We start from the raw sequence: 23679 nt of genomic DNA on the forward strand, positions 1-23679 counted from the left end.
TCTCCTGCTGAATGAATGCTGTACATGTTGTTCATTAAAGGATATGTAAAATAGCACTTGATATATTTTAAGAACGTTATTTATTCTTAAGTCAGTTCCTTTATCCTTAAATCAGTTTCTTCAGAATAGATTTACATCTGGATACTGATGGCACACTACTGAATCATTTCATTAAAAATTAACATTTTTTTTTTCTCTTTTCAGTTCAACAGAAGAGCAGTTCCACTGGCAAACACAAGGTAATGTACTTATCTACATATATGTATTACATATATTCTCTCGCATAATGCTCATAATTCCTGAAGCAGATGGAAGGGAAAACAACATTTATTTATGCTATTTTTTTTTTTTTTCATTGCTAGTGTGTGAAAACCCTACTTAAAAATGGCAATTTTTGCCAAAAGTTGTTAGGGTTGATAAAGAGAGCACCAAGATTAATAGAGAGTTTTGAGAGGGGGCATTGCTAACTGTGTCTCTAACTTTTTTTAAGATTAGATCTGAACTTTCTCATTTTGCTTTCCTTAATCCAAGGCCACGCTTTCAAAGGATAGCATAATTTTCAATACAGCCAGCCTCCTCTGAATACGTGATCTTAGTGTGTTCTCTGTTCCTTCATCAGCTGTGAATGCTCAGTCAAATGTAACCAGTTTTATCCTTTGTCTTATAACAGGTTTTACCTTTTGCTTTTTTTTTTTTGTTTTGTTTTTAACGTTTTTATGTTGTTAATTTCATTACAGATGGTCAGAAGGATATAGAAGATGAGCTCACCACTGGTCTGGAGCTGGTGGACTCCTGTATTAGATCACTGCAGGAATCAGGGATACTTGATCCACAGGACTATTCAGCCGGTGAAAGTAAGTTGCCAGAAATGTGTTTCCTAGAACCCAGACATACTTGTAACATTTCATGCTTTAAAACTAAATGTATATCTTACAGTGTTTCTCTCGATTATTTTCTGATATTGGCAGAAGTCAATATAGCTGCAGGCAGGCAAACTGCCGCCTTGACTTGGCAAGTTTGACTTTTGGTTTTGTTTGTAATGGAGAGAATCTCACTGATAGTTTGTGGGGGAAAAACCTGCAAACATGTGGAATATATTTTATGAAAAATATTATGTAATTTCAGTATTGCTGTACTGTGCTGTAAGGTCACGTCACAAGACTTCAGCATCGCCACTACAAAAGTAATTTTTGAACAGCACTTTTTCAGTATGCAGAAGTATTAAAATGGAACGCAGGGTGGGGCTGTGAGTAACTCTGATGTCTCTTTGAAACCACTTGGCCAGGTTTCTGGTACTCCTTAAGACTAAGATTTTCAAATGGATTCACAGAGAGAAATAGGTAGGTGACCTTTTAAAAGATGATGCAGAGCATGGCCGCTGCAGCAAGAGAGCTGAAGTCTCTTCTCAAAGGTTGGCTCGCTGGTCGTTCAGCAGCCGTTCTGTTTGCAGAACCGTGCAGTGAGTGGATAGATCCTCTGCTCGGACCGACCACTGGGGAGGTGAATCAAGGCTAAACAACAGCAGGAGAGAATGAGGGCCATGCCACTCGACTTATTTGTAGAGCAGATGTCTGCGAACGCTTGTGCTCATGAGTCACATGCACTAAGTTTTCCAACAGGTTAACATGTCTGTTATCAGATGTAGCATTAGATATTGAAAAAGCAGGTGAATTCCCCATTTTCCTTTCCTTTTCCTCAGTCTTCTGATACTCTGTTGCTATCTGCCACAATGTATGCCCTCTTTCACTTCACTCCTACTGCAACTCCTGGTGCTACATCGGCTTTTCAGTTCTCTCTACTATTCCTCTACATCTCCTTCCCTCTCCTCAGTTGAGCCATTTTTATCTTTTTCAATCCCCTGCTGTCCAGTACCCTCTCTGACAGAGTCATGTCTTTCAAGAGGGCTCCCCAGATTCATCTTTCTTGAAACCCAAGGGGATGATCTCCCCTTCATCTGGAAAGGCTGATGGAATGTGACAGCCACCTTCTGCAAAGCACCTCTGGCAATAACAAGTCATCGCCTGGAATGCGGTCATCAGGTGATGAAAGGAAGGCATTGCAAATTGAATGCAGAATTGTAATTTGTCAGAACATTTTTCATTACTTTACAGCAAGATTTGCAGTAAAATTCAGAGCTGACAGTCCTGGGACAGTGGAAAATCTTGTGCTTTTCATGTGCACGAGATTTCCAGGCCAACTTTGTCACTAACGCTGTTGTTAAGAAGTTGCTTGATCTGAACACAGTGTGTGTGATTAACATCTGTTAAGGTGTTGCTTGGTCTGAAAAAAGTCGGGAAAACGTGGTGAAACAATGGAAGCCCTTATAAGCTGCCCTGGATTTTTTCTTCATTTGGGAGTGAGGAGAAAGAGATTAAAGGACTAGCATGGTAAGGATTGCATTCAAAATGTGATTCAGCAGAAAAATTAAACTGGGTAGATGGCAATGGAGGAGATTGGGGGCAGGGAGGGACTAGCTTGGATGGGAAACTTGTAGAAACTGGCTGAAGAGCTGGAAACTAAGAAAAAAATGTTAGAGACTGGTGAAGACAGTAGACAGAGAGAAGTCTGGGTATGTGAAGGAAACTAGTACTAAAGCAAATTTCTGGGAGCATCACAAAAAGGTAAGAGGCAAATAGGAATTTAGATAGATTGGGAGGAGAATAAGGAACGTGGGCAAATGGAGAACAGTGATGGATGGAGAAGAGAAGCAATGGATCGGGATTGTGTGGGGGACCAGCAGGGGAGGAACTGAGATTTGTTGAAGCGGGAGGTCCAGGCAGAAAGTTGAAAGCGGGATTTGCTTGGTGGGATGGTTTGTTCATGAGACTGGGAGTTAGGTGCCAAGACAGGGAACAACAGGGTGATGAGGACGGCATTCAAGAAAGGAAATAGTGATAGAGTTACGACAGGACAGTAGCTGTCCCTGAGAAACAGGTTTGGAGAGAACAGGCCGGTGCACGTGCTCACAAGTGGGCACGCTTCCCCGCAGAGCTGCAGGCTTGATCTTCATCGTCAGGAAATACTTGTGAAGCCTTACGTCACGGTGCCCTGTACTCCTCTGCTCCAAGGCCACCTGGTAAGGAAAACGGATTGCTATTTGCCATTTATGCTTTTAATTAAGAATCAGTTACATATATGCCAAAGCTAATAGTTGGAGCTCTGCTAATCACTCATGAAAGCAATTAGGATGCCGTAGGCTCGATTTTGTTTTTGGTTTGGGGGTCTTATTTCAATTTAGAATAAAATATCACAAACACATCAGACAATTAAAATGTTCCTGTGTTTGCAAAGTCAAAACTACAAAAGTCAAGGCTGTCTGTACAACATAATCTGAATTTCTTATGACTGCATTATAAAACTATTATCATGCCCTGTTTTCTACATTTTCTGTACATTTCATGCCTCATTTACCCCAAAGCTAAGGCTTGGATTGCACAGCATACTGGAGGGGGATTTCATCTGGGGCACTTCTGACTTCTCTAAGCAATGAGTAGAACACACACACACTAAATGAAAACAAAAGTCTCATATTTGATAGTTCAGCTTTGCACTTAAAATTTAATTGTATCCCTCCTTCCTGTCCCAAAGCTCTGATGTTGTAATTGTGAAAACATTCAGAGTATCTTCTGCTGATACTTAGTTTTAGGTGTTCCCGGTTAGCTCGCAGGTGTGCTGAGAACAAACAGCTGTAACCGAACACTGTGGAAGCACAGTCCCAAATACATGAAGCATGATCTAAAAGGAATTTTAAAACTCATCTCTGAAGTGTCTCACCCACAGCGTTTGTATTTCATAGGCGCTTTCAATCTTAATTCCTTCAACCTCCAAGTAGGAAGTGGGATCTATACAAATGTCTCACTTCACAGGTATTCTAAAAATAGTTATTTGTGATGTATTTGAAGTAAATGTTGAGTGTCATAGAATAATACACAGAGTGCTTTTTTTTTTTTTTTTTTCCCCTTTGTATCGGACATTTTTCAACGAAGGCCTGAGGTCATGAGGTGAAAAATGAGGCAACTACAAAACACTGAATGGTTTTGCATTGTGTGCGCTGGCTGTAAGAAAAGAAGGGAGGGAAAGAGCCATGATTCAGAAAAGGCAGCTTAGTCTGTCATTTCCTAACTTTTGAGCTCTTAACCTTACAATTTTAGGGATGTTTACTTTTGCAGCTTGACCGCATAGCTGTATTTTAAGTAACGAAGCTGACTTTGAGCAGAGCATTTCCAGCCTGCCACGGCAGTTCCAGTCTAGTTGAGACAGATTTTCTAAGTCATCATATGAAAGCCTACCCAGGAATGTGACCGCAGCTTCTTCTCTGAACTGTATGCGTCTAGTCTAACGAGTTAATCTATCAGTAGCTCTGCCTTCGTAGAGGATTAGTGTGTCTGTAGTCAGAATCGTTACGATTCGGTTTCATGCACTCTGATTTTCTCAGAATTAGTTTTAAAAAGTCGTCACATAGGAGGCAGCTGTTATAATACTCTAAATCCCAGACATCTCTTCACATGTGCTATTCCTTTAGTAGGAAATAAAAGCCATGAAAAGAGGCTGATGGGACAAGTCACATGAAAGCGGCTTAAACAGGAGGGGTTCTGTATTGCTAATAGAGATGCTTCCTAATTATCCTTATTGAGTGTGAATCAGCAAATAAAAAATAGAATAAAGCTTTTATAAATTTGGTGAAATGTAAACAGAGCGATCACAGTTTTTAAAGCAATTATTGTCAAAGATGGGCAGATTCATAACTGCTACGGGCTCTCATACAGGTTTTCTGTGGTCGCGCTGACCCTGGGACAAGGTTTTATGCATCTGAGGGGAACTCCGGTACCGTTGCCCATTTCTTTCTTCTGTCCCAACTCGGTATGAATCGATTTCCCAAAACCATGTGTTTCCAGTTACAAGTGAACAAACAAAAAATAAGGGAACTTCCAGAATTAGGCGAGAAGCTGCAGCTGAGTTAAGACCTGAACTTGCACCTCTGTGGTCCGGTTCCCTGTACTGCAGGGAGTTCTCCTGACGTAGCTACAGGTCCGTCACCGCTGCCTCACCCCGGTTTGCATCACACAGGAGCTGACGTGGGTTTTGTGGAGCTAGCGGGGAGTTCGGCCTGCCCGAAGTGTTTGTTTGTGGGGCTGTCAGGAGCAGATCCACCCAGAGGGTGGGCAGGTGCTAGTGGCAGTGGCCATGAGCTACGGCGCGTCCGAGGGACCAGCCCGGTCCCGCGGTGTCACTGTGAGCGAGGGCGCTCGCTCCGTCCCCCTCCCCGCCGAGCACCGCTGTTACACACAGCGTGGCAGCCTGTACCTGACGCCAGAGCTGCCTGCTCCTCTCTGAAACTATTTCTTCCCTCCACCGTTCTCTCTTCCTGAAGGGAACGCGAAAACGGTGCTTTTGGGCAGGCGAACGTGAACAACTGGCAATTTAGGTAGGGTCAGGGGGAAAGACCAGGCAGGTGAGAGCCAAGCTAATCGCATAGAAGGCACTGGAGACAAGTCACGGGAATGCACGGTAAGTGTCGGACCTGAAATCCCTGGGGAAGGAAACATGCAGGGAGTGAAATTTAGTTCAGGACAGAGATAACACTGTGGACGTTTCAGACAGACGTGAGACACCGAAGTACTTCATAGTGACTAGCTCAGGAAAAGTGTTTTCATGGCAGAATAGGTTAATTTAGTGGGGACATACATGTGAAAAATACATTTGGTGAGGGCTGAGTATGTATTGTGGAGACCAAAAATTAATATTTCAGATTAGAAAGCTTGGATAGATGGAGGATGAAGGAAACAAGACACTTTTTCCCTCCCCTTCCCATCACTGCACCACTGCATCAAAACCACACAACTGCTGCAGAATCATTTTTTTACTACCTAGCCAGTACACCTCCTTGTTTTGTTTTGTTTTGTTCTTCCCCCCCCCCCCCCCCCCCCTTACATTTAAGAACAATTGAAAAGGTAGAAAGCTTCATGCAAAGAAGGAGAACAAACACAGATACAGAACTCGGGGTGAAGAGGGGCGATTGCTGAGGCCCTTTGTCACTGAGGTTTGATAAGGTCGCACGCAGGCTGGGCTGCAGAGAAGTGGGAAAGGTCCTGGTGAGGTGCCTGAGGCCCCCAGATGTCCAACCTCGGCGGCAGAGAGAAACTGGAGGCCTCTGAGCAACCACTGAGAACCAAACTACTTTTTCCTGGCCACGTTTGCAAATTTGCATTTTCCAGATGGGTAATATAAGAGCGAGATAAGCGTGGAATGAGAAGAATGTATTGGTCCTGTATTTCCTTCCCACCTACTAGCCCCCCTGCACCCCTATCCCAGTGGGTCACTAGCGTGCCACATCGAGGACTGCCATTGCTGAGATCATCAGCCGAAGCTCACTGAGTCCTCACAGACTACACTGAATCCTCACAGGCTGCAGCAGGGGAGTCGGGCAGTGGTTACTGTCATGGCATTAGCAAAATGAGTGTTAGACGGGCTGCTGAGATTACTGAGCAAATCCATTGGCACTTTCTTCCTAACTTAAGCCACAGGCTCGAATGTCTTCTAATCCAGAAGGCTCTAATTTTAATTTCAGGTATCTATCCTTAAATCTTTCATGCGATTTCCTTTGCTTCAGTCTCCGCAAAATGAGCATAAGACTGGTCTTAAAAGGATTATGGGGCAGATTTATGGAGCTTTTGGTGTTTTAAGTTTCTGACTGAAATGGAATTGTTTCACTGTTTTTCACTCGCTTAATCACTTCATGTGGCAACACTCCTTCTTTGCTCTCTAAATCGATACCACGCACTGCAGCCACGGAGATGTTGACATGGATCAGAAAACCTCTTGGATCAGTCTTCCAATTGTCTTATATTTTTAAAATGCTGCATTTTAAATTTAAATTTTAAAATAAGTGGTTTATACTGGAATTGCAGTTTTTTCCCACCTGACACTGCCAGTACTCCAGACATTTTTTTTTTTTCCAAATTTTTCTGAATTTATTTTTATTTATATCTGTGACCCTGTTGTCCTGGTGCTCAGGATTAATTACAGAATTCTTCGTACCGATAAGGGAATAAATACGGTGTAGGTTAAATAACACTGTCTTCTTGGATAATGCTATTTTAGAGTGTACTTCACTGGGGTTTCTTGTTGACAGAAATGCAGGCAGTTAAGGATGTCTCAGTCCTTCTGGGGAAAGAAAAGCATGGCTCATTACGGAGGACTCAATCCCACAATATATTAACTCTTCTAGTCACCTGAAACTGTTTGCCCAAAATGCAGCACAAATGGGTAGTAGTACCATTTAGATGTCATTTTTTTCTCTGAAGAATGACTTATGTAACAAGAATGGGTTATTTTTATCACATGAAATTATATATAACTGATGTATTAGACAGATGTGGTTTTCACTTAAATAACATGTCTAATTCTGAGGGTAAAAAGATGGGCTAAGCTCTTATTTTAGTCTCTTAATTCAGTTTGGTTTCGGCAATTTTTTACAATAAGAGAGATCCTCCTTACTCAGTGTGAAAGCAGATGTCCCGGTTTGAAAGAGCACTCCTTGTTCAACCTTTATGATTTCAGCTTTTATCAGCTGCTTTATTCATAGATATTGAAAATGGATTGAAGCAAAAAGGCACTATTTACACAATGAGTGTGTGAAAGGATGTGTGTTTATGTGTTTTCCATCCCATAGCTCTTGCTTTCTGAAATTGCCACCTGTCAGATGGCTGACATGCTCAATGCGATGAAATTTGGCATCAGTGGACCTCACAATTCGTTGATAGATGAAGTTATTTCCATTTCATTATCTGCTCCGAGAGCCAGGGCGATCCAGCTGAGTCATTCTTTGTGCACACAAGGGAAGTGTTCTTGTGGGATCTCCTGCTAAACATACACACTAATAAAATCATGTTTCAGAACGCTTAGGAAGTGTACGTGCCCCTCTTTCAGTTCAGGAATGGCAGAAGGGCATAGCGTGGGTCACACCACCTTTCTTCCTGCTGCATTAATGCGGAGCTGGCACTCCTCTGACTCAGCAGTTCGTAGGTCCAAATAAAGCTCTCAGAGTATGAGGTCTGAGGAAATTTTGATTTATTGATGAAACTTCTGTCAGTACTGTAATACATTCAGGGTAAATACTTATGGTTGGGCATTTCGGATGCCTCTCCCACGTCATCCATCTCTTCTTAATAAAAGCCTTTTAAATATCTTGGCTTCAAAACTTCGGGTTTTCAAAGTCATCTTCGCCCATTTCGTAATGGGGTGAATCTTCTGAAAGGCGGACACCTTTTGTGAAAGGGTGGTTTCACAGTCGTTCATTGTTTGTTCTCACAGAGAAAGTTGTACAGAAATTGTCTCAACTGTGGGTCAAGTTCAGTCTTTTGAAGGAGTTGTTAAATAGTTAGATTTCTGAGAAATGGAGAGAAGATGTTGTTTCCTTTATCCACCTCCCCTTTATGGCCCTAGTCCCCCTAAGTGAGAGCAAGAAATAATTATCATGTCATTTAACATTGCAGCAGCCGCTGGCTGGCAGCAAACACCAAGATCGGCTTCCAGGAGCAGAGCTCAGCAGGAAATTAATGTCTTTACAAAATAGCTAACCACGTGAATTTTCTGTAGATTCATCACTAAACCCCACTAAACATTAAGATTTGATAATACGAAGCAGGCTCTCGCGCTGACCTGAGAGCCACCTCTTACACCTCAGCATCAGTGTTTACAGCCAGTGCTGCCTCGGGAGACGCTCCATCAGCCCTGAGCACTCTGAGCTTGGACTTCTTTGTTTTCATCCCCTGTCAGAGACAGAGTTCAAGAGTTCAAAGGTATTGAGGATAGCATCAGATGAAAAGTTGCAGCTCGAACACTGTCATTCAGTACTCCATCACCTCTGCTCTTATCACAGGTGTCAGGATGATAAGGGCCAGGTAAAATAGGCACATCTTTGTTGCTGACATATCACATCCTATTAAACCCCTATCAGTCCTCTCACTTCAGGAGTGAAAGTGAAGTTTTCCTTTTTGGTCTCTTCACGTATTCGGGCAGGAGGAGACCACTGCAAAGAGTCAGACTTAGGGGTGAAGCCACAGTTTGGGCCCTCACCCCTGGGATTCCTGGCGGGCTTTGGTATCTGCTTCACCAGCCGTGGTCCACCATGGGTTTCTGACAGTTAGGGACTTGTGACTCGTGTCCAGCTCATCTCGTTTTGCTTCAGTTCGCCGCCTGTCTTCAAGTTCACAGGTGGTTGTTGAGGAGCAGGAGGCCCGGTGAGGGCTGAAGGAGCCATCACCAGTCAAGGAAGAGGCTTCTGCTTTCCCTCGTTCCTCAGGAGTGGCACAGGGGTTGGTGTGGGCAGCCTCCTGTTGCAGGGCTTCAGTCGCCCCAATTCTGTGGCCCTTCTGTAGATCGGTAGGGTGTCTGGAGGGGGGGTGGGTAGGGTTATAGGTTTCTCAGAGAGAAAGTACTAGAAGCCACTGGCAGAAGTGCTGTCCAAAATGTGATGGTCTGGAACGTGCCCTTACTGTTGGACCTAAACTGCTGCAGGCCACCTCTCTCAATTCCTCTCCTCGGGAAGGAATCTCCAGCCAGAAACACTCATGCCTCCTTGGTATCTCTCCCTAGCCCTCTCCTTCCCTGAGCTCTCTTGCTTTTTCTTGCTGTCCCATCTTTCCCTAAACTACTCATTAGTGTCTTATATCCTCATGTCTGTTGCTTCCCCTCCTGTTGCAATTCCATCTTTTCATTTCCCAGTTCCTTTATCTCTTCTGCTCTCTCACATGATGAAATGAAGCCTCTGCCTTGTCCCCAAAACAGGTGATGATGATTCATCCTCAGAGACAAAAAAAAAAAAAGGAAAAATCAAAACACATTTTCTGCGTAAAAGTGACCTTGCTATCCTCACTTTTTAATGCTTACATAACTTCAAGAGGATCTGCATTGCTCGTTGGCGTGTCATGTTGAGAGTCCAGAGTGTGTGTCAACACTGTGACAACATTGCAACTAAGTCATTTCTAATTTCCCTCCATTTCTGTCCGGCAGCCTGGAGGCTGATTTCTTGTTTCAACGGGCTGTCACCTGCAGCGTGTTTCTTGGAGCTTCCTTATTTCTGGTTACGTCTATATGATGAAATGTGCTAATATATATATAAATTCCATACTGATATCGCAATATTATTTCATATCTCTGAGCTTGCTTGCCCTGAGATGAATCCAACATTGGCACCCGCTGTCCTTTTAGGCTGCGCGACTGACTTAAAATCCTTGCCTAAAGAAAACAAGCCACGACGATCCAGCTTTATTGGCATAGTACAAAATGTAATGTCACATCAACGCGGGAGCAGTAGCAGCAGGTGAAACATATGTGGGGTGGGGGGGGAATGGAAAGGTGGAGAGTCAAGACCAGAACAATTAGTAGCAACATCAAAGACGGGAAGGGGGAAGCGATCAGCTTGTAATGCTTAGCCTGCGGCAAACGCAAATCCTGCACAGGCAACCAGGTGTCCCCTCATCCACCACGGGAAGCAGATACTGAAACTCGTTAGAAGATGACCGTGACTTACGGCAGCGTCCGTAGGAGCAGAACAAAGAAAGACTTTTGCCACCCAAACCTGCCGACGGCAGAGGACATCAGCAAACGTTGCGTCTGTAGCACGGGCCGGGAAACCAACGCGCCCAACGTCCACGGGCCAGACTGATAAGCCGGTCGCCCCCCCCTCGGGGCTGGGTGGCATGCCGGCGCCCGGCGCGGGGGGCAGTGCCAAGAGCCGCCCCGATCCGGGACCCGCCGATGGCAGCTCGTGGCTGCGGCCTCGCGGAGGGGGCGACGGGCTTGCTGGCCTGCGTAAAATGACGTGTATGGAACAGCAAATGTCAGCGGGTACGGGCTTGGGTGTGATTTCTTTTGTGCTACATAGCTCTCAACAAAGTAGAATTTTTGTGACACGCGTGGTAACGCGGAGTAGGGATTGGCCTCTGTGTGGTTTTTTTTTTTTTTTTTTACATTCTGGCCTTATAAATGGAAAAACGCCTTTTCTGAGGACAGCGTGAGAGCAGAGAGAAGTGCACATTCGCGGACCCAAAAAGAGGAAGCAGAAGCAAAAGAGTGTACCTTCTGTTTTACAGCAGAGGAGGTTTTGGCAGATGAAAGAGATTGTAATAAAATTTTGACCTTTTTGACTTACTACTTAATTGACTTTGAGGCAGCGCTAAAGAGATTCTGGACGGGCTCACCTCAGAGACCAAATAGACATTTTCATTTGTGGACAGAAAAGACTCAAGATTTAAACCTGCCAAAGGTCAGGAAAAAATGGAGTTCTACTTTGCACAAGGAGAGGAAACCTCTTTTGTGCTGGTAGTTAAGTTCCTAGGACAACATAACAGTGTAATAGACGTACTGATGCCTTTTGTATTAGATCCGTATATCTGTGAGTAGTTTTATATGCTTTATAGTCAGAAGCTAGTATGCACTTTTTAAAAATATTATTACTATTTTTCAACAGTCTCATTTAGGTCTATCAGAAGAGATATGTCCCTTTTTCTTATTTCTGATAATGCATCCAGCTTCCATGTGAGTCATGTTTGTGTGATGTCTATAACTCTCTGATTTTATTTCCTCGAAATAAAAAGGGAGCACATTAGTTTAATGCTATCAATAGCAGCTTTAGGCTGCACTAGGCACAGAGGGTGACTAGGAACACTTGACATTCACAGTTGGTCTTTAAAGATATAAAATACCTCCAAAAAGTCAAGATTTAATCATGCAAAATATGTTCTTAATTTACTTGGCTTTATTTTCCATAAGCAAAACACACACTCCATTTTAAATGCAGTTATTCTTTGCAAAATGGGAGACTGATAATGAAAACACAAATTAAAAAATAAAAATTATATTTATGCCAAAATTCAGTGTTTCCCAACTGGAAACATAACGGTTCCTTCTGAGTTGGAGCTTGCTGCCTGTGTGCCTCCTCCTGCATGCAAGTTTCTTCTTGTGGCCGTATTCAGAAGCGGATCTAATCCCATGCAGAAGCCCAGCTCAGGTAATGTTCTCCTGTAGTTCCACCGTCTGATCTTTTCCTGCCACTCCTAGTATTGCGCAGCAGCTGCAGAGTTTCACAGGAGTAACATCGTCCCCAGCAGCAAATCAGGACATTTGTGGAAAGAAGGGGTTTCTATTCTTCGCATACTTCACACTGGGTCTGCCGCAGGCCACTGACAAGGTTTTGCTGGCAGAGGCTTCTCACGGAGGTGTAACAAGTGCCAGCAGAAATTTTACTGCCAAATGAGCTCCAGATCATCCTTCGGTATCCCTAGATGGAAGGCGAGAGGATATGACTCTTCCTTTTCGTGTCCTCCGTAGCGCAGAAATGTAATTTAGTTAGTACCCTTGCTGCCCATCTTGTTCCTGTGTTGTTTCTATCTGCTGCTCCTGTAAAGCGCATCATCCTAATGGTCAATGATAAATTATTTCTTTCAGAGACTATCTGGTTTCAATAGCTGCAGCGTTTAGCAAGTGATTTCATAAAATACGATTAATCTTCTACAAATAAGTTGTTTGATCTTGGGGTCATTTAAAAATTTGCAGTTGTAGGTTATCCTTGGTTTTAATCTAAATTTAGGCTAGCGTTTCCTGTTAAAAAACCCCAAACAAATACAAGAGCAACTTCTGTATTCTGAACTTAAACATGCATAAACCTGTTCTTCCCCAGTGCTTGTCTCTAGGTCTTTTTCTCTGTCATCTTCAGTCATTTCTGTCATTAGTAATGGAACTCTAGATTTTTTCCTACTGTCAAACGTTTCCAAGTATTGCTTATCAAAGAAGATCTGGCTGCATTACATTTCATACAGACATCTGGAATAATGCTATGTGTGGTATGGTATAAAAAGCCAAACATACACTATCAGAGTAAATGGCACTGAAGTTACCCTGTTACGGCAGGATTGCTTCTGCTTTGCTACGTTACCTTCTCCCACAAGTCTGCTAGCATTTGATATTTGCAACACGTTTCCTAACTTCCAGAAGACTTCTATGTAAACTCACTGGCAATCCTATTACCTTTATAATATATCACCTACAAATTTTTGCCATAAAAGTTATCTATCCCTAAAGAAATTCCTCCCTGTTAAATACTTCCTTACGAAGCTCAGTCATTGAAGAACTACTTATTTCTACTCTGGTTTTCTCCCTGTCCCTTACAGGTGCAGGGTCAGCGAATTTCAACCACCCAGCAATATTTTGCGAGTGCCAAAGTTTTGAAACGTGATTCTTCCAAACACTCCGAGGAGATAACATATGCCGCTGTGTAGCCCTGGTTTAGTCACAAAGGGATTCCTCTGATTTGGGGGAACTTCATTACTGTTGAAACCTGGTAGTGTCGGGCATCCTCTCTGAGTTAGACAGCGGTGCTAAAAGCCCTGCCCTGGCACTGGGATTTCAATATGACCATCAAAAATAAATATCTTCCAGTAATCAACAAAGAACCACTTTCTCTCGGGGTGGGATGCAGGCCTTAACTTCTTTCTGTGCACTCCAGGTCTTATTGCTACTTCTTGTGGACATTTGCGGTACTTTGCTGTCCTTTGGAGTAGTAATTTATGATTTCCTATCCCAGCCAGCACCTCTCTTTTCTGCTTATAATAAGGGCAGAATTCTTATCTTGTGTAAAAAACATAAGATAATCAGCATCTAATGAAACAGTTTTCTATTCCCAGTTCACTTACTCTTGAAATAAAGTGTTCTTTATCTTTCATTCCAATAGTAATTAGGTCAGAAAGAGTGTTAGAAAGGATATCCGTGTATTCTTCACTTACATAGTGGTATCAGCCTAGCTTTTGCATCATTTTTTCCGGACAGATATCATTTATGGACTTCTTTGATGAAAATTAACTTATTCTGTATTTCTGAATGCATTCCAACAAATCCTATTTTCCAGTGCCTAAGAATAGGCTCTGTAGCAACACTAAAGCCCTTTTCTGTGTTTGTAGGTAGAACATAGCCCTCTTAATGTCGGTGGAGCATGGTATTGCATATCAATGACTTTCCTTTTTTGTAAAACCAGTTTGTTTTCAGTGTACTCATTTAAGAGTTGCTGCCTCTCATCTAAAGAGATGTGTTTTGTTTCATAACAAGGCAGCTGCTTGTGATTTAGCATATAAAGTATTACAATTTCTTCATTCTAAGTATGCGTTTGCTTTCCCCCCATCCCCTTCCCCCCCGCCTTTTCTCCAACTTTCTTCCTGACTGGGGTATGGAATACCTTTGCTATACCGCAGCCTTGCATTTTTTCTTGTAATATCAACGTACTGGTGTCTTTAATATTTAATAACTCCTGGAAGGTAGATCTTGAAATATTTTCCTAGTCCTATCCTAATACTAGTCCTGGATTTAGAGTAAGAATGGGGGCAATGCTTATTGCTATTGTTATATTATAGCTACTTGTTATCCTCTGTTTGAGATCCAACAGTTGGCTTGAAATTCCTTCTTTTCCTACAGAATCTGTTCGGCCAGTTGTAGCTGACAGGATTTGGTTTTGTCTTCAGATCTTAGGTTTGGCTTGATTTAATCTCTCCTTTTTCTTCTTATAATTAAGAGACTGTCTTCTCTTTATGATAGCCACAAAAGTCCCTCATCGAGTTCCCAGGGTTTCCCCCCACAATTGCCCCCTTCTCTGTTGCTTCTGCCTGCACTTTCTGCAGCTTCCCCAGAGACTAGAAAATGGGGAGGAGGTGGGAGACGTCTGTACTTCCAGGACAAGGTGGCTGCTCCTTGCCAGCCCCTGAGGCACTTTCAGGGCTTCCCTGCCCCTCACTCAATTCCTCCACTTTCCAAAACCATCCTAAATCATCTCAACAAGTGACAGTTTCTCCAAAGAATGTTTCAGATGAACTCAAAGAAAGGCCATACTGCAACGGAGGGTTTTAAAACAAACAGGCAAACAAATGTTCCTTCCAATTTGGAGGGAAAGTTGACTCCTGGTCCCAGAGGAGTATGCAGCTTAATTCGAGGAGCAGGACTTGGAAAACAGGATATACCAGTGAGATGCCGAGGAATTTAGTATCTCTAGGAACAGGTCTGCCTCCCTCGTCTTTAGCTACCATCCCCTCTCCTTTACCGTCAAATACTGTGGAAGGACACTGGCAGGTAACCATCAAGACCTATCCCTGGGTTTATTGTTCTTTTAGTATAGTTCCAGAATTCCCCCGGCATCCCAAATACAGTTGAAGACTCCGAAATCGAGCGACCACTTTACAGATGCCTGACCTGATCGTTTATTCCATCTTTTTGAATCATCCAATCCTTTGCAAAACTGGGCAACAGGTACAACCCAGCTTTAGGAGCAGTTAGCAGCTACTTACCATCAGTACACACACTTAAATGAACTAACAAAAAATGTAGATTGTAGGGTAGGAATCAATATTTCATGCTCAAACTAAATGACCTGAGAGGCAGAAGAAACAGTAAGTGATGACTTTTTGGTATTTGAAATCCTTAATTAGGCATATACTAACAGTTAGGAGATGGTTCCTCTCACTGGGATGTGAGGCACCTCAACCTGTTAACTCTGCAAATGAATGTTTAAAGGACACTGAAGGAGTTTTGCAAGTGCTTTCTTTCAACTGTTCCCCAAGTGAGCAGAGCAGGTTGAAGAACGTGTGAAGTGATTAATTACACTAATTAAAACCACTTTATTTACACTTACTCTATAATTTATCATTAGTACTTCTGTCAGTTGATCAAAGGTGACTGAAGTGTTGTTTATAATTGGTATAGGAGCTAATTAAATGTTCGTTCAAGCACATTTTGGTCTATTTCCTTTGTCAATTAGAACCGGCATCGCAATAGATGACTGACCAAATGGAAATGTGTAGCACTGTAGTAGCACTCCACTGTACTTGGAGAAGGAAACGTGCCCCAGTAAGCCAACTGGCTTTAAATCTTAAGGAGAGGAGAAACTCCTTCTCCTTTCACTTGCATGATATTTTTGTTGGGAACTTCACATGAAAAAGTAAGTAACGAGCATGTAATTATCTCATGAGAGCTGACTAGGTGTATGTTTCTGTAGTTTGTAGTGTAATTATTTTAGCCAATTCAGAAATAATTATTGCATAGATTTAGAATACTGAATTAATCATGCCCTTATCTTGTAATAATATAGTACTGTATGTAACTTGTCATTACACAGTAATTATTTTATAATTGAACAGCTAGCAGATAACATATTATTGAATACTTGTTCCATGATAAATTCTGCTCTGTAATGTAATATATTAGTCTTGTTTCATAATTCAGCCCTTTTTTTTTTTTTTTTTTTTTTTCCCCTAAGCTTGACCAAACTATTGCTATATCATCATCTTGAATTGTCACATACTGTGAAGCTACAATTTGTGAAGTATTCCATGGGAGCCTAAGGATTAGGAAACGGGAGTAACTCCTCAGATGTTTGACTGGTGGGCACTAGAGATAGGCTGTCATTGATGTCCTCACAGGAAACAGGATCTTTTGTTTCTTTTCGTGAGTTTTTCCTTTACAAGAATACCACATCCACCTGGCTATTTAGCTTTGTGACCCAGCAATGACGCTACAATATAAGACAGAAAAAATATAAAGTTCTCTGAGTTTGTAGTGGAGTTAATCCACAGATTCCTACTACCTTAATTCATTGTCCTGTAGGTAAAAATACATATCACAAATACTGATTGTACTTAAATCTTACCTGACTTTACATCATATATTTGTTTTTAAATCCTCACTCATAATCTAGTAATATTACCGATAGTGCAATTTAATAGCATGTGCTTTTTTGACCCCATCTCTAATCAGTGTAAGGGTCCTGGAGCAGTCTCTTAGCACTTGGAAAACTCCTTAACTTCTGGCACTGGTAAGCTCCTTAGAGCTCAAGTTCCTACTGGGTTTCTTACATGAGATACTCTTTTGCTTATGAGCACTGTGGGATACAATTCAGATGAGCTCTGCTACTTGTGTGGGCACCAGACAAGGCTCTGCCCTCCGGGGAAAGGGAAGCAAGCCTGCGATGACTCTGATTCCTGACCAAGTTCCCCGGCTGCTCAGCTACCGCCGCTGCTATAGCCTACTTTTTGTAATCTCTCACTGAAGCTCTGGGTGGCATTAATGACTATTCATTGAATCAAAATTTGGTACGGTGCTGATGCACTTTGGTCTTTGTTTCTTGCTTTTTGCCTTTTTTTTTTTTTTTTTTTCTTTCTTTGTTTAATATCATCCTTTCTCCGATTAATTTGGCCATCACACTGCCCAGGGCTGTGGATCACGGCGGGCAGCTGAGCACCCAGTTTCTCCTGGGGTTTGCTTCCAAGTTGTCGTGGTTTGGGCCTGGTTGGCAGCCAACCACAATGCAGCAGCTCTCTCTCCCTCCCCCTCCGGCAATGAGAAGGGACAGAGAGCCAGGCTTGGGGTTCGAGATAGGACTGGGATGGGGAGAAAATCCCCCTTTATGGGCACGAGCAAAAGGCAGACTCGTTAGGGGAAGAAAAAAAGGACATACATTTATTACAGACACTAACAACACATAACAGAGTAGGACAGTGAGAAGCATTGCCACATCTTGAGAACACCTTCCCCCCACCCCTCCCTTCTTCCCGGGCTCAGCTCTGCTCCCGATATCTCTACCTCCTCCCCCAGTGGCGCAGGGGCAGGGAATGGGGGGTGCAGTCAGCGCTGCCACTTCCCTTATCTTCGGTGAGGGGAGTGTCCGGAACTTGTTCCTCCTGCTCCACCGTGGTCCCCCTCTCACAGCAGACAGTCCTCCACAAACTTTCTCCAACATGAGTCCCTCCCACGGGCCGCAGCGTTCCCCACACTGCTCCGTCATGGGTCACTAACTTCCTCCGACTGGATTCCCTCCCACGGCTGCAGCCCTTCCCGAGCTGCTCCGGCGTGGGACACCCCCCATGCTGCAATCCTCCCAGCACTGAATTACAGCAGTGGGGCTGCCTTTTCCCACGAGACCCCGGACTTCTTCGGGCACAGAACCTTGATCATGCAAGCAGGAGCAACAGGCCATAAATCAATGTCTGCTCCACCGTATATCTCCATGGGTGGCAGGGGGGGGCCGCCCTGCCATCTCCCCACAGGATACAGGAGGGTCTCTGCTCCGGCACACCTCCCCCCTCCTTTCTTCCTCCGTTCCTCCACTGACCTTGGTGTTCACGCAGCTGCAGCAACTCCTCCTCACCAGTCCCACTGCTCCTCACCACGTCCCTTCTTAAATACGTTATCGCAGAGGCACAGCCGATTGACTCAATTTCCCAAACAGAAGTGGAGCTGGCTTGGAGCTGGGGGAGCTTCGAGAAGCTTCTCCCAGGGGGCCGCCCCGATAGCCCCCTCCCCTGCCACCAAAAAAAAACTCCACCACTCACTCAGCCCAGGACACAAGTGAGTGGGAAAAGGAGAGCTACACGCTGTACTCTTGGAATTTGGCAATGCCAGGGAGCCTTGAATCCCCCCTTGTGGCAGGAGGACTAGCAGAAAGCAACATGGTCTTAAACTTTGGAGCAGAAGTGCTGACATAATCGGTCTGCTAAACGTTCCTTATAATCTAGCTACTCTTTTACTGCCATCGTATTTGTACTGCATGTTCAACTGGTACATTTCCTCCGTTAGCACACACCACTTTAATACGCTTTAAAACTGATTTGATTCCTACTGAAAACAGCAAGCATATTCCAGTGGGTTTGAATGTAGCAGCCGTAGCCCTTGGCAGTTTCTGAGCATCTAGAAAAGGACAGTTTGGACCTTTCTTCAGTGTGTAAGTTGGATCGTTCTGATGAAATGTAGGTATAAAGTCAGTTGCACAATTGAACATAAATGTTGATGTTAAGGAACAGGATATTACTTAAAAGCGAAATAAACTAATTTCACACAATGGAAAGCTTCTTTTATCATGTTTTAAGTATGCCGCAAAGTGTGGTTTGAAAAAAAAGAGAATCTAAGGGATGACCTAAATAGAGAAATATGGTAAAATAATTACACTAGTGGAATTTTATTGTTGTATTGCCAATCTTCTTTTTTTGTTTGTTTTCTTTTTACTTACTGGTCTGTAATATCTTGTCACTTCTTGCATAAGACGTAGAATAATTAGAAGTTTATGTGTATTTGTTCTATACTTGTGACTAATTTTTTGTTGCTTAAGCAAGCACTGGTAGAGCTAGGACAGTACCTACAGGTACTGAGAAGTATCCTAGTATTCTGCTGTTCTGAAACAGCCATATAAAGTCTGTCTGCAGGCAAACAAACATTTGCTGTTCAAGAATAATTTTTGTAAAAAAAAAAAATATTTGAAATTAAAGTTTTAGGTCGTGATTTATTTTTTGCTTGGTTGGTTTGTTCTTTTTTTTTTTTTTTATTAGTCCGAATGGTGGAAGAAGAAAGAGAAGGTGATTTGAAGAGAGCAGAAATGCCAGGCAAAATATTGTATTTCCAAACGAAATATTGCTCTCGAAAATAAAAGGACAAATGTGCTCATAATTTCAATTATTTGACTCAGCCATGGATGACGATAGTCAGCTCGATTCTTTTTGCCACGTCGGTTTGCCGCGATCAGCTGCAACTGTGACGTCCTTGAATTAACAATAATGTCCTCGCTTAAGACCACTCGCTTTTTCGGTTTGGTTTGGAAGTAGCTTCGCCGCACGTTACGGCAGCATCGCGCACTGTGCTGTTATTTGGAGGGGAAAAAGAGCAGCCCGTGGCGAGGCGCTGCCGGAGCCGTACCCTACCCCTCAGGGCTGCGCGTGGCGGGGCTCATGCTGCAACCTTCGCCTCCCCCCCCAGCCCCCCCGTGACGGGAGCAGGTCGATGCCGGGGAAGCCGCCCTCCCGCGACGGCTCGTGGTGGGGGGCCTGTAACTCGCCGCTTTGCATTTACGGCCACGTGCGGTGCAGCAGGTGCCGCGCACCGGCCCCTTCAGCGCAACGCCGGGCAGCGCTCTCCTTGGCGATAAGACTCAGGGTAGGGCCGGGGCCTGTGCTGCGTCAGCTCCCAATTTTTTTTTTTTTTTGCTCGAAAGAAGCGTGCCAGGCGCTCCAAATCTTTGAAAGTATCGGGTTTTTGAAAGAGAAGAAGAATAGCCGTGCAATAGCCAACGTAAAGTGCCAGGAAGAGGGGTGGGTTATATAAGCGAATTAAAAGGGCTCGACAAGAAGGCTGCCCCCTCCCCTCACCGAGTGGGTGACTCCTTCCCTCTAACTCTGCCGTGCCTGTCTCCACACCACAAAGGAAACTCCTGTTTCCCCCCTTCTGCCTCCTAGCAGAGTCCTCTGCTCTCCATCACCTCTCAGGTTTCACTGCGGGTTGGCTCCGGGAGGGAGGCACGTCCTTCATCCTCTTCTGCTCTCTTCTCGCCTCCTCTGCTCCGTGCTCCGGCAGCTTTCCACAGCGTAAGAGCATTCTGCCTGCGCCCCGGGCAGGGCGCACCCCCTCTTCTCCGAGCTCGTTCCTTAGCTGGGTTGCAGCAGCCGAGGGGATGGAGATGGGGGGGAGCCTTACGCATTGCTCTGCCCCGGGTTAGGAGGGAGAGGAAGGTGTCGTCTGCAGCATGTGTCCACCAAACTGGAGACAAAGAGTTAGTCACTGTACCCTGCTCCGTCTTTTGAAGTTGGTGCGCAGTGGCGCCTCCGGCAGCATGACGGCTCTGACTTGGTTTCCTGAATTTGCACTCGCATCTGTGCTGTATTAATACGGGAGGAAAGTGGCACTGACTGAATCGGTGAAAATTTGGTACTAACCACTCTGGATAATGCAACACTAAGCTTCTTTCTTAAAGCAAATAGATTTTTTTTTTTTTTTTTTTAATGTGGTGGTGAAAAAACATAGGGGAAACCGGGTAACTGTATCTTTCCCGTACCCCTGAATAGACACAAAATGTATGAATTTTTCAAGCAATCCTCGGTATCTGCTAAACTAAACCTTATGAAGCTGGAGGTGTTTGTTTTCAAGCTTATTTTAAATTGAAGATTGGCGTTAATTATGTATCATTAAGGGGACAAATAAGACTGAATTGTTTTAGTAGTTAACTAGTGGTTTCCAGTGCCTAACTGAAAATAGAGAATTTCCAGCTGCCTTAACTCTTCTGAAGACGAATGAGAAATAGTTGCATAAACACTTCCTTATACCAACGCTACAGAGTTTAAATTTTTTTTCCAGGAAGGAAGAGTAGTTTTTTGTCAAGAGTCATCAGTATATAGAAGTACACAAACTCCTCTTCTGGGTAAGCTACGAGCTCTTCAGAAGGTTTGGTTTTGCCTTCGAATTGAGATCTCAAGAATGTTAGTGAGAAAAAGCGATACGTCTTTTCCCTCTCAGACAAGACCGGCTTGCTCGTAGTCCCTAAATCCTGAAAAAGGAACTTCTGGTTTTTCACGATCATGCTGATCGATCTCAGATGTGTCTCGTAGTTTGTACACTTGCTTTAGACTTATTTACACCTGAGCAGCCACAGCTCTCTTCTACATTTACTTGAGAAACGGGGGCTTCTTTAAAGTTTAAATGTCTATCTGGCTGTCTCTCTCAAATGACTTTGTAATTACTTTATGGAAATGAATGTATGTTTTAATTGTCCATTACTGCTGGTTAAGGTACAAAATCAAAACTGCTATACAGTAGTTAATGAACCTAAACACATGCGCTCCAAACTTTTTACTAAAAATCCTTTTTCTATGGCTTTGATAAGTTTCTTAAAGTGCGTGGAAATGTTTAGGCTAACCGGTGCAGGGAACCCATGTATGCGATTCTAGCTGGCTATGCAAATCCCCTAGTGAGCCATAGTAATATGAAAGGAACACTTGAAAGCCAGATGCAATGAAAATTTAAACATATTGAGTTCATAGCGTGTGATAGTTTAATCATTATTTAAGCTTTAGAAATGTCACAGCATAATTACTTTCAGAATGAGTACAAACACTTTCATGCACAAAAATTGCTTTCTTGCTGCAACTTTTGCCCCTCCGGGGAAAGTTATGCTTTTGTGAATTTTCTTAACTTAATCATGTCATTTGATCAGAGGCAAATTCTCAGTGAAAATTCAAAAACCAAAATTTTCAAATTAAGTCTACAGATATATTTTAAAACCAGGCCTGTATTTTCTTTATGCTCTTTAAAAGTATATGTGAAAATACTTCTTTCTTTAAAGAACAAAATTTTCAACAAATCCGGCTAAATGGAAAATGCTTAGTAAACTAGTTGCAGAGTCAGAGAATGGAAAGCTACAAATGTTGGATTTATAAGGACCCATGCAGGATTAAATTCAGCTCTCCCATGCATGTGATACATCTTTAATAACCTCACAGCATACATGGAGCCCTGGCTCCTTCTATATTGGTAAGGAAAATACAAGGACCAGAACTTACATACTAAATTTGTCCTGTATCTGGAATATTCTGATAAATGCAATTCACTTTGCAGTCTAAATTGTGTTGGTATGTAAAATACTGTCACGATCCTAGTCTACACTTCAATGTGAACACCTCTGCTTTACACAGGTTACCATATTTGTTTGTAATAGGACCGGTTCGGGCTGGATTTTGGAAGATATCAGCTATAACAGTTCTGCCATTTTTGAGAAACGAGATAGAGGAAAAAAAATACTCTCCGTGTTAATTTGCGGCTAGGGTTGTTTCCACGTTTTCTAAGTGGAAATCTTTTTTTGCAGCAGCTGTACATCCTTGTAGCAAAGACTTAAAGTCATCAAATTTGGCCTTTGTATCAGGAATGGGAGCTATTTCTCGTCAAATTCACTAGAATTTTGCCACTGTGAGTCTTTTAAAACTAAACTTTGCACCTGCTCAGTAGGAGCGAAATCAACATAATCGTCTCACATCCCGTAAGGTTTGTGTCACCTCCTGTGCTCTCGTGAGCTTGTTAGTGCTAACCAGAAGAGGAACCTATCCTCCCCACGGAGCTGCTGAATATGCTATAGATGATCGCTGTTGGGTAGAAGGTAGTCTTCCTTGTAGCTCATGCAATGGCCAAGGAATAACTCTCTCCTTTCCTCTCCTCTTGTATTTAACGTGCTGGGCCCAAACACCATGGCAGAGCGAGCTAGCTTATTGAGAATTAGAAGAGACTAAAATCAGTGAAGGCAGAGGGAAGGATTTGGTGGGGATTCTTTAGCGTAGCTCTTCGTGTGTGGAGACAGAATGAGTTCAACGTTAAAAGTGGTTGCGGGAGGTCGTGTCTAAACCATGCAGCAGTGCAACGGAGGGGAAGCCTTGCCCTGTCTGATATATGCTCTCCAGGCAAAAAAATTGGGGAATTTGCCGTGGATACGTGATAAGCTAAATCACCTGTACATGAACGTAACGAATATTAGGACACGTTTTAGTTTCACGGGACAGCTAAATAACTGTGGGAAGTGTCCCTGTTCGTGATCCCAACGTGCCCTTCAGGCTCGCAGCCCCGATTTAAGCTCGCTGCCTGCACTTGGCTCTCCTGCCGGGCAGTGCTGTGGTGGGGAAGATAAGATAGGCTGACAAAACAGTCATCAAAGATTCACTAAGATCAGGGTGAGTCCTACATGATGAGAGGAGCTATTAATATTTTAAAGGCTGCCATCCATCCCTACAAGCACCGAAGTATTACCTCACCGTGCGTACAGGACAGAGTGGCAGTAATCAATAGATCTAATGTGCTGGGGGCCCAGGGAGGGACAAGGTAGCATTTCCCGTGCAGAAC

General features: G+C 43.4%; 1 protein-coding gene across 11 annotated transcripts in view; it reads left to right on the top strand.

The window, feature by feature from the left end:
* CTNND2 (catenin delta 2) overlaps positions 1-23679 on the top strand; it is a 699957-nt gene that overhangs the window by 375539 nt on the left and 300739 nt on the right. For all 11 annotated transcript variants that reach the window (XM_042806909.1, XM_042806907.1, XM_042806914.1 and 8 more), the window contains 2 exons: positions 205-239; positions 738-854. In XM_042806909.1, the coding sequence (XP_042662843.1) occupies positions 205-239; positions 738-854 (152 nt within the window). The remainder of the gene's footprint in view (positions 1-204; positions 240-737; positions 855-23679) is intronic.

The sequence above is a fragment of the Tyto alba genome, unplaced genomic scaffold (assembly GCF_018691265.1).
Source record: "Tyto alba isolate M040663 unplaced genomic scaffold, T.alba_DEE_v4.0 Super-Scaffold_48, whole genome shotgun sequence".
In the NCBI taxonomy this organism is placed as follows: Eukaryota; Metazoa; Chordata; class Aves; order Strigiformes; family Tytonidae; genus Tyto; species Tyto alba.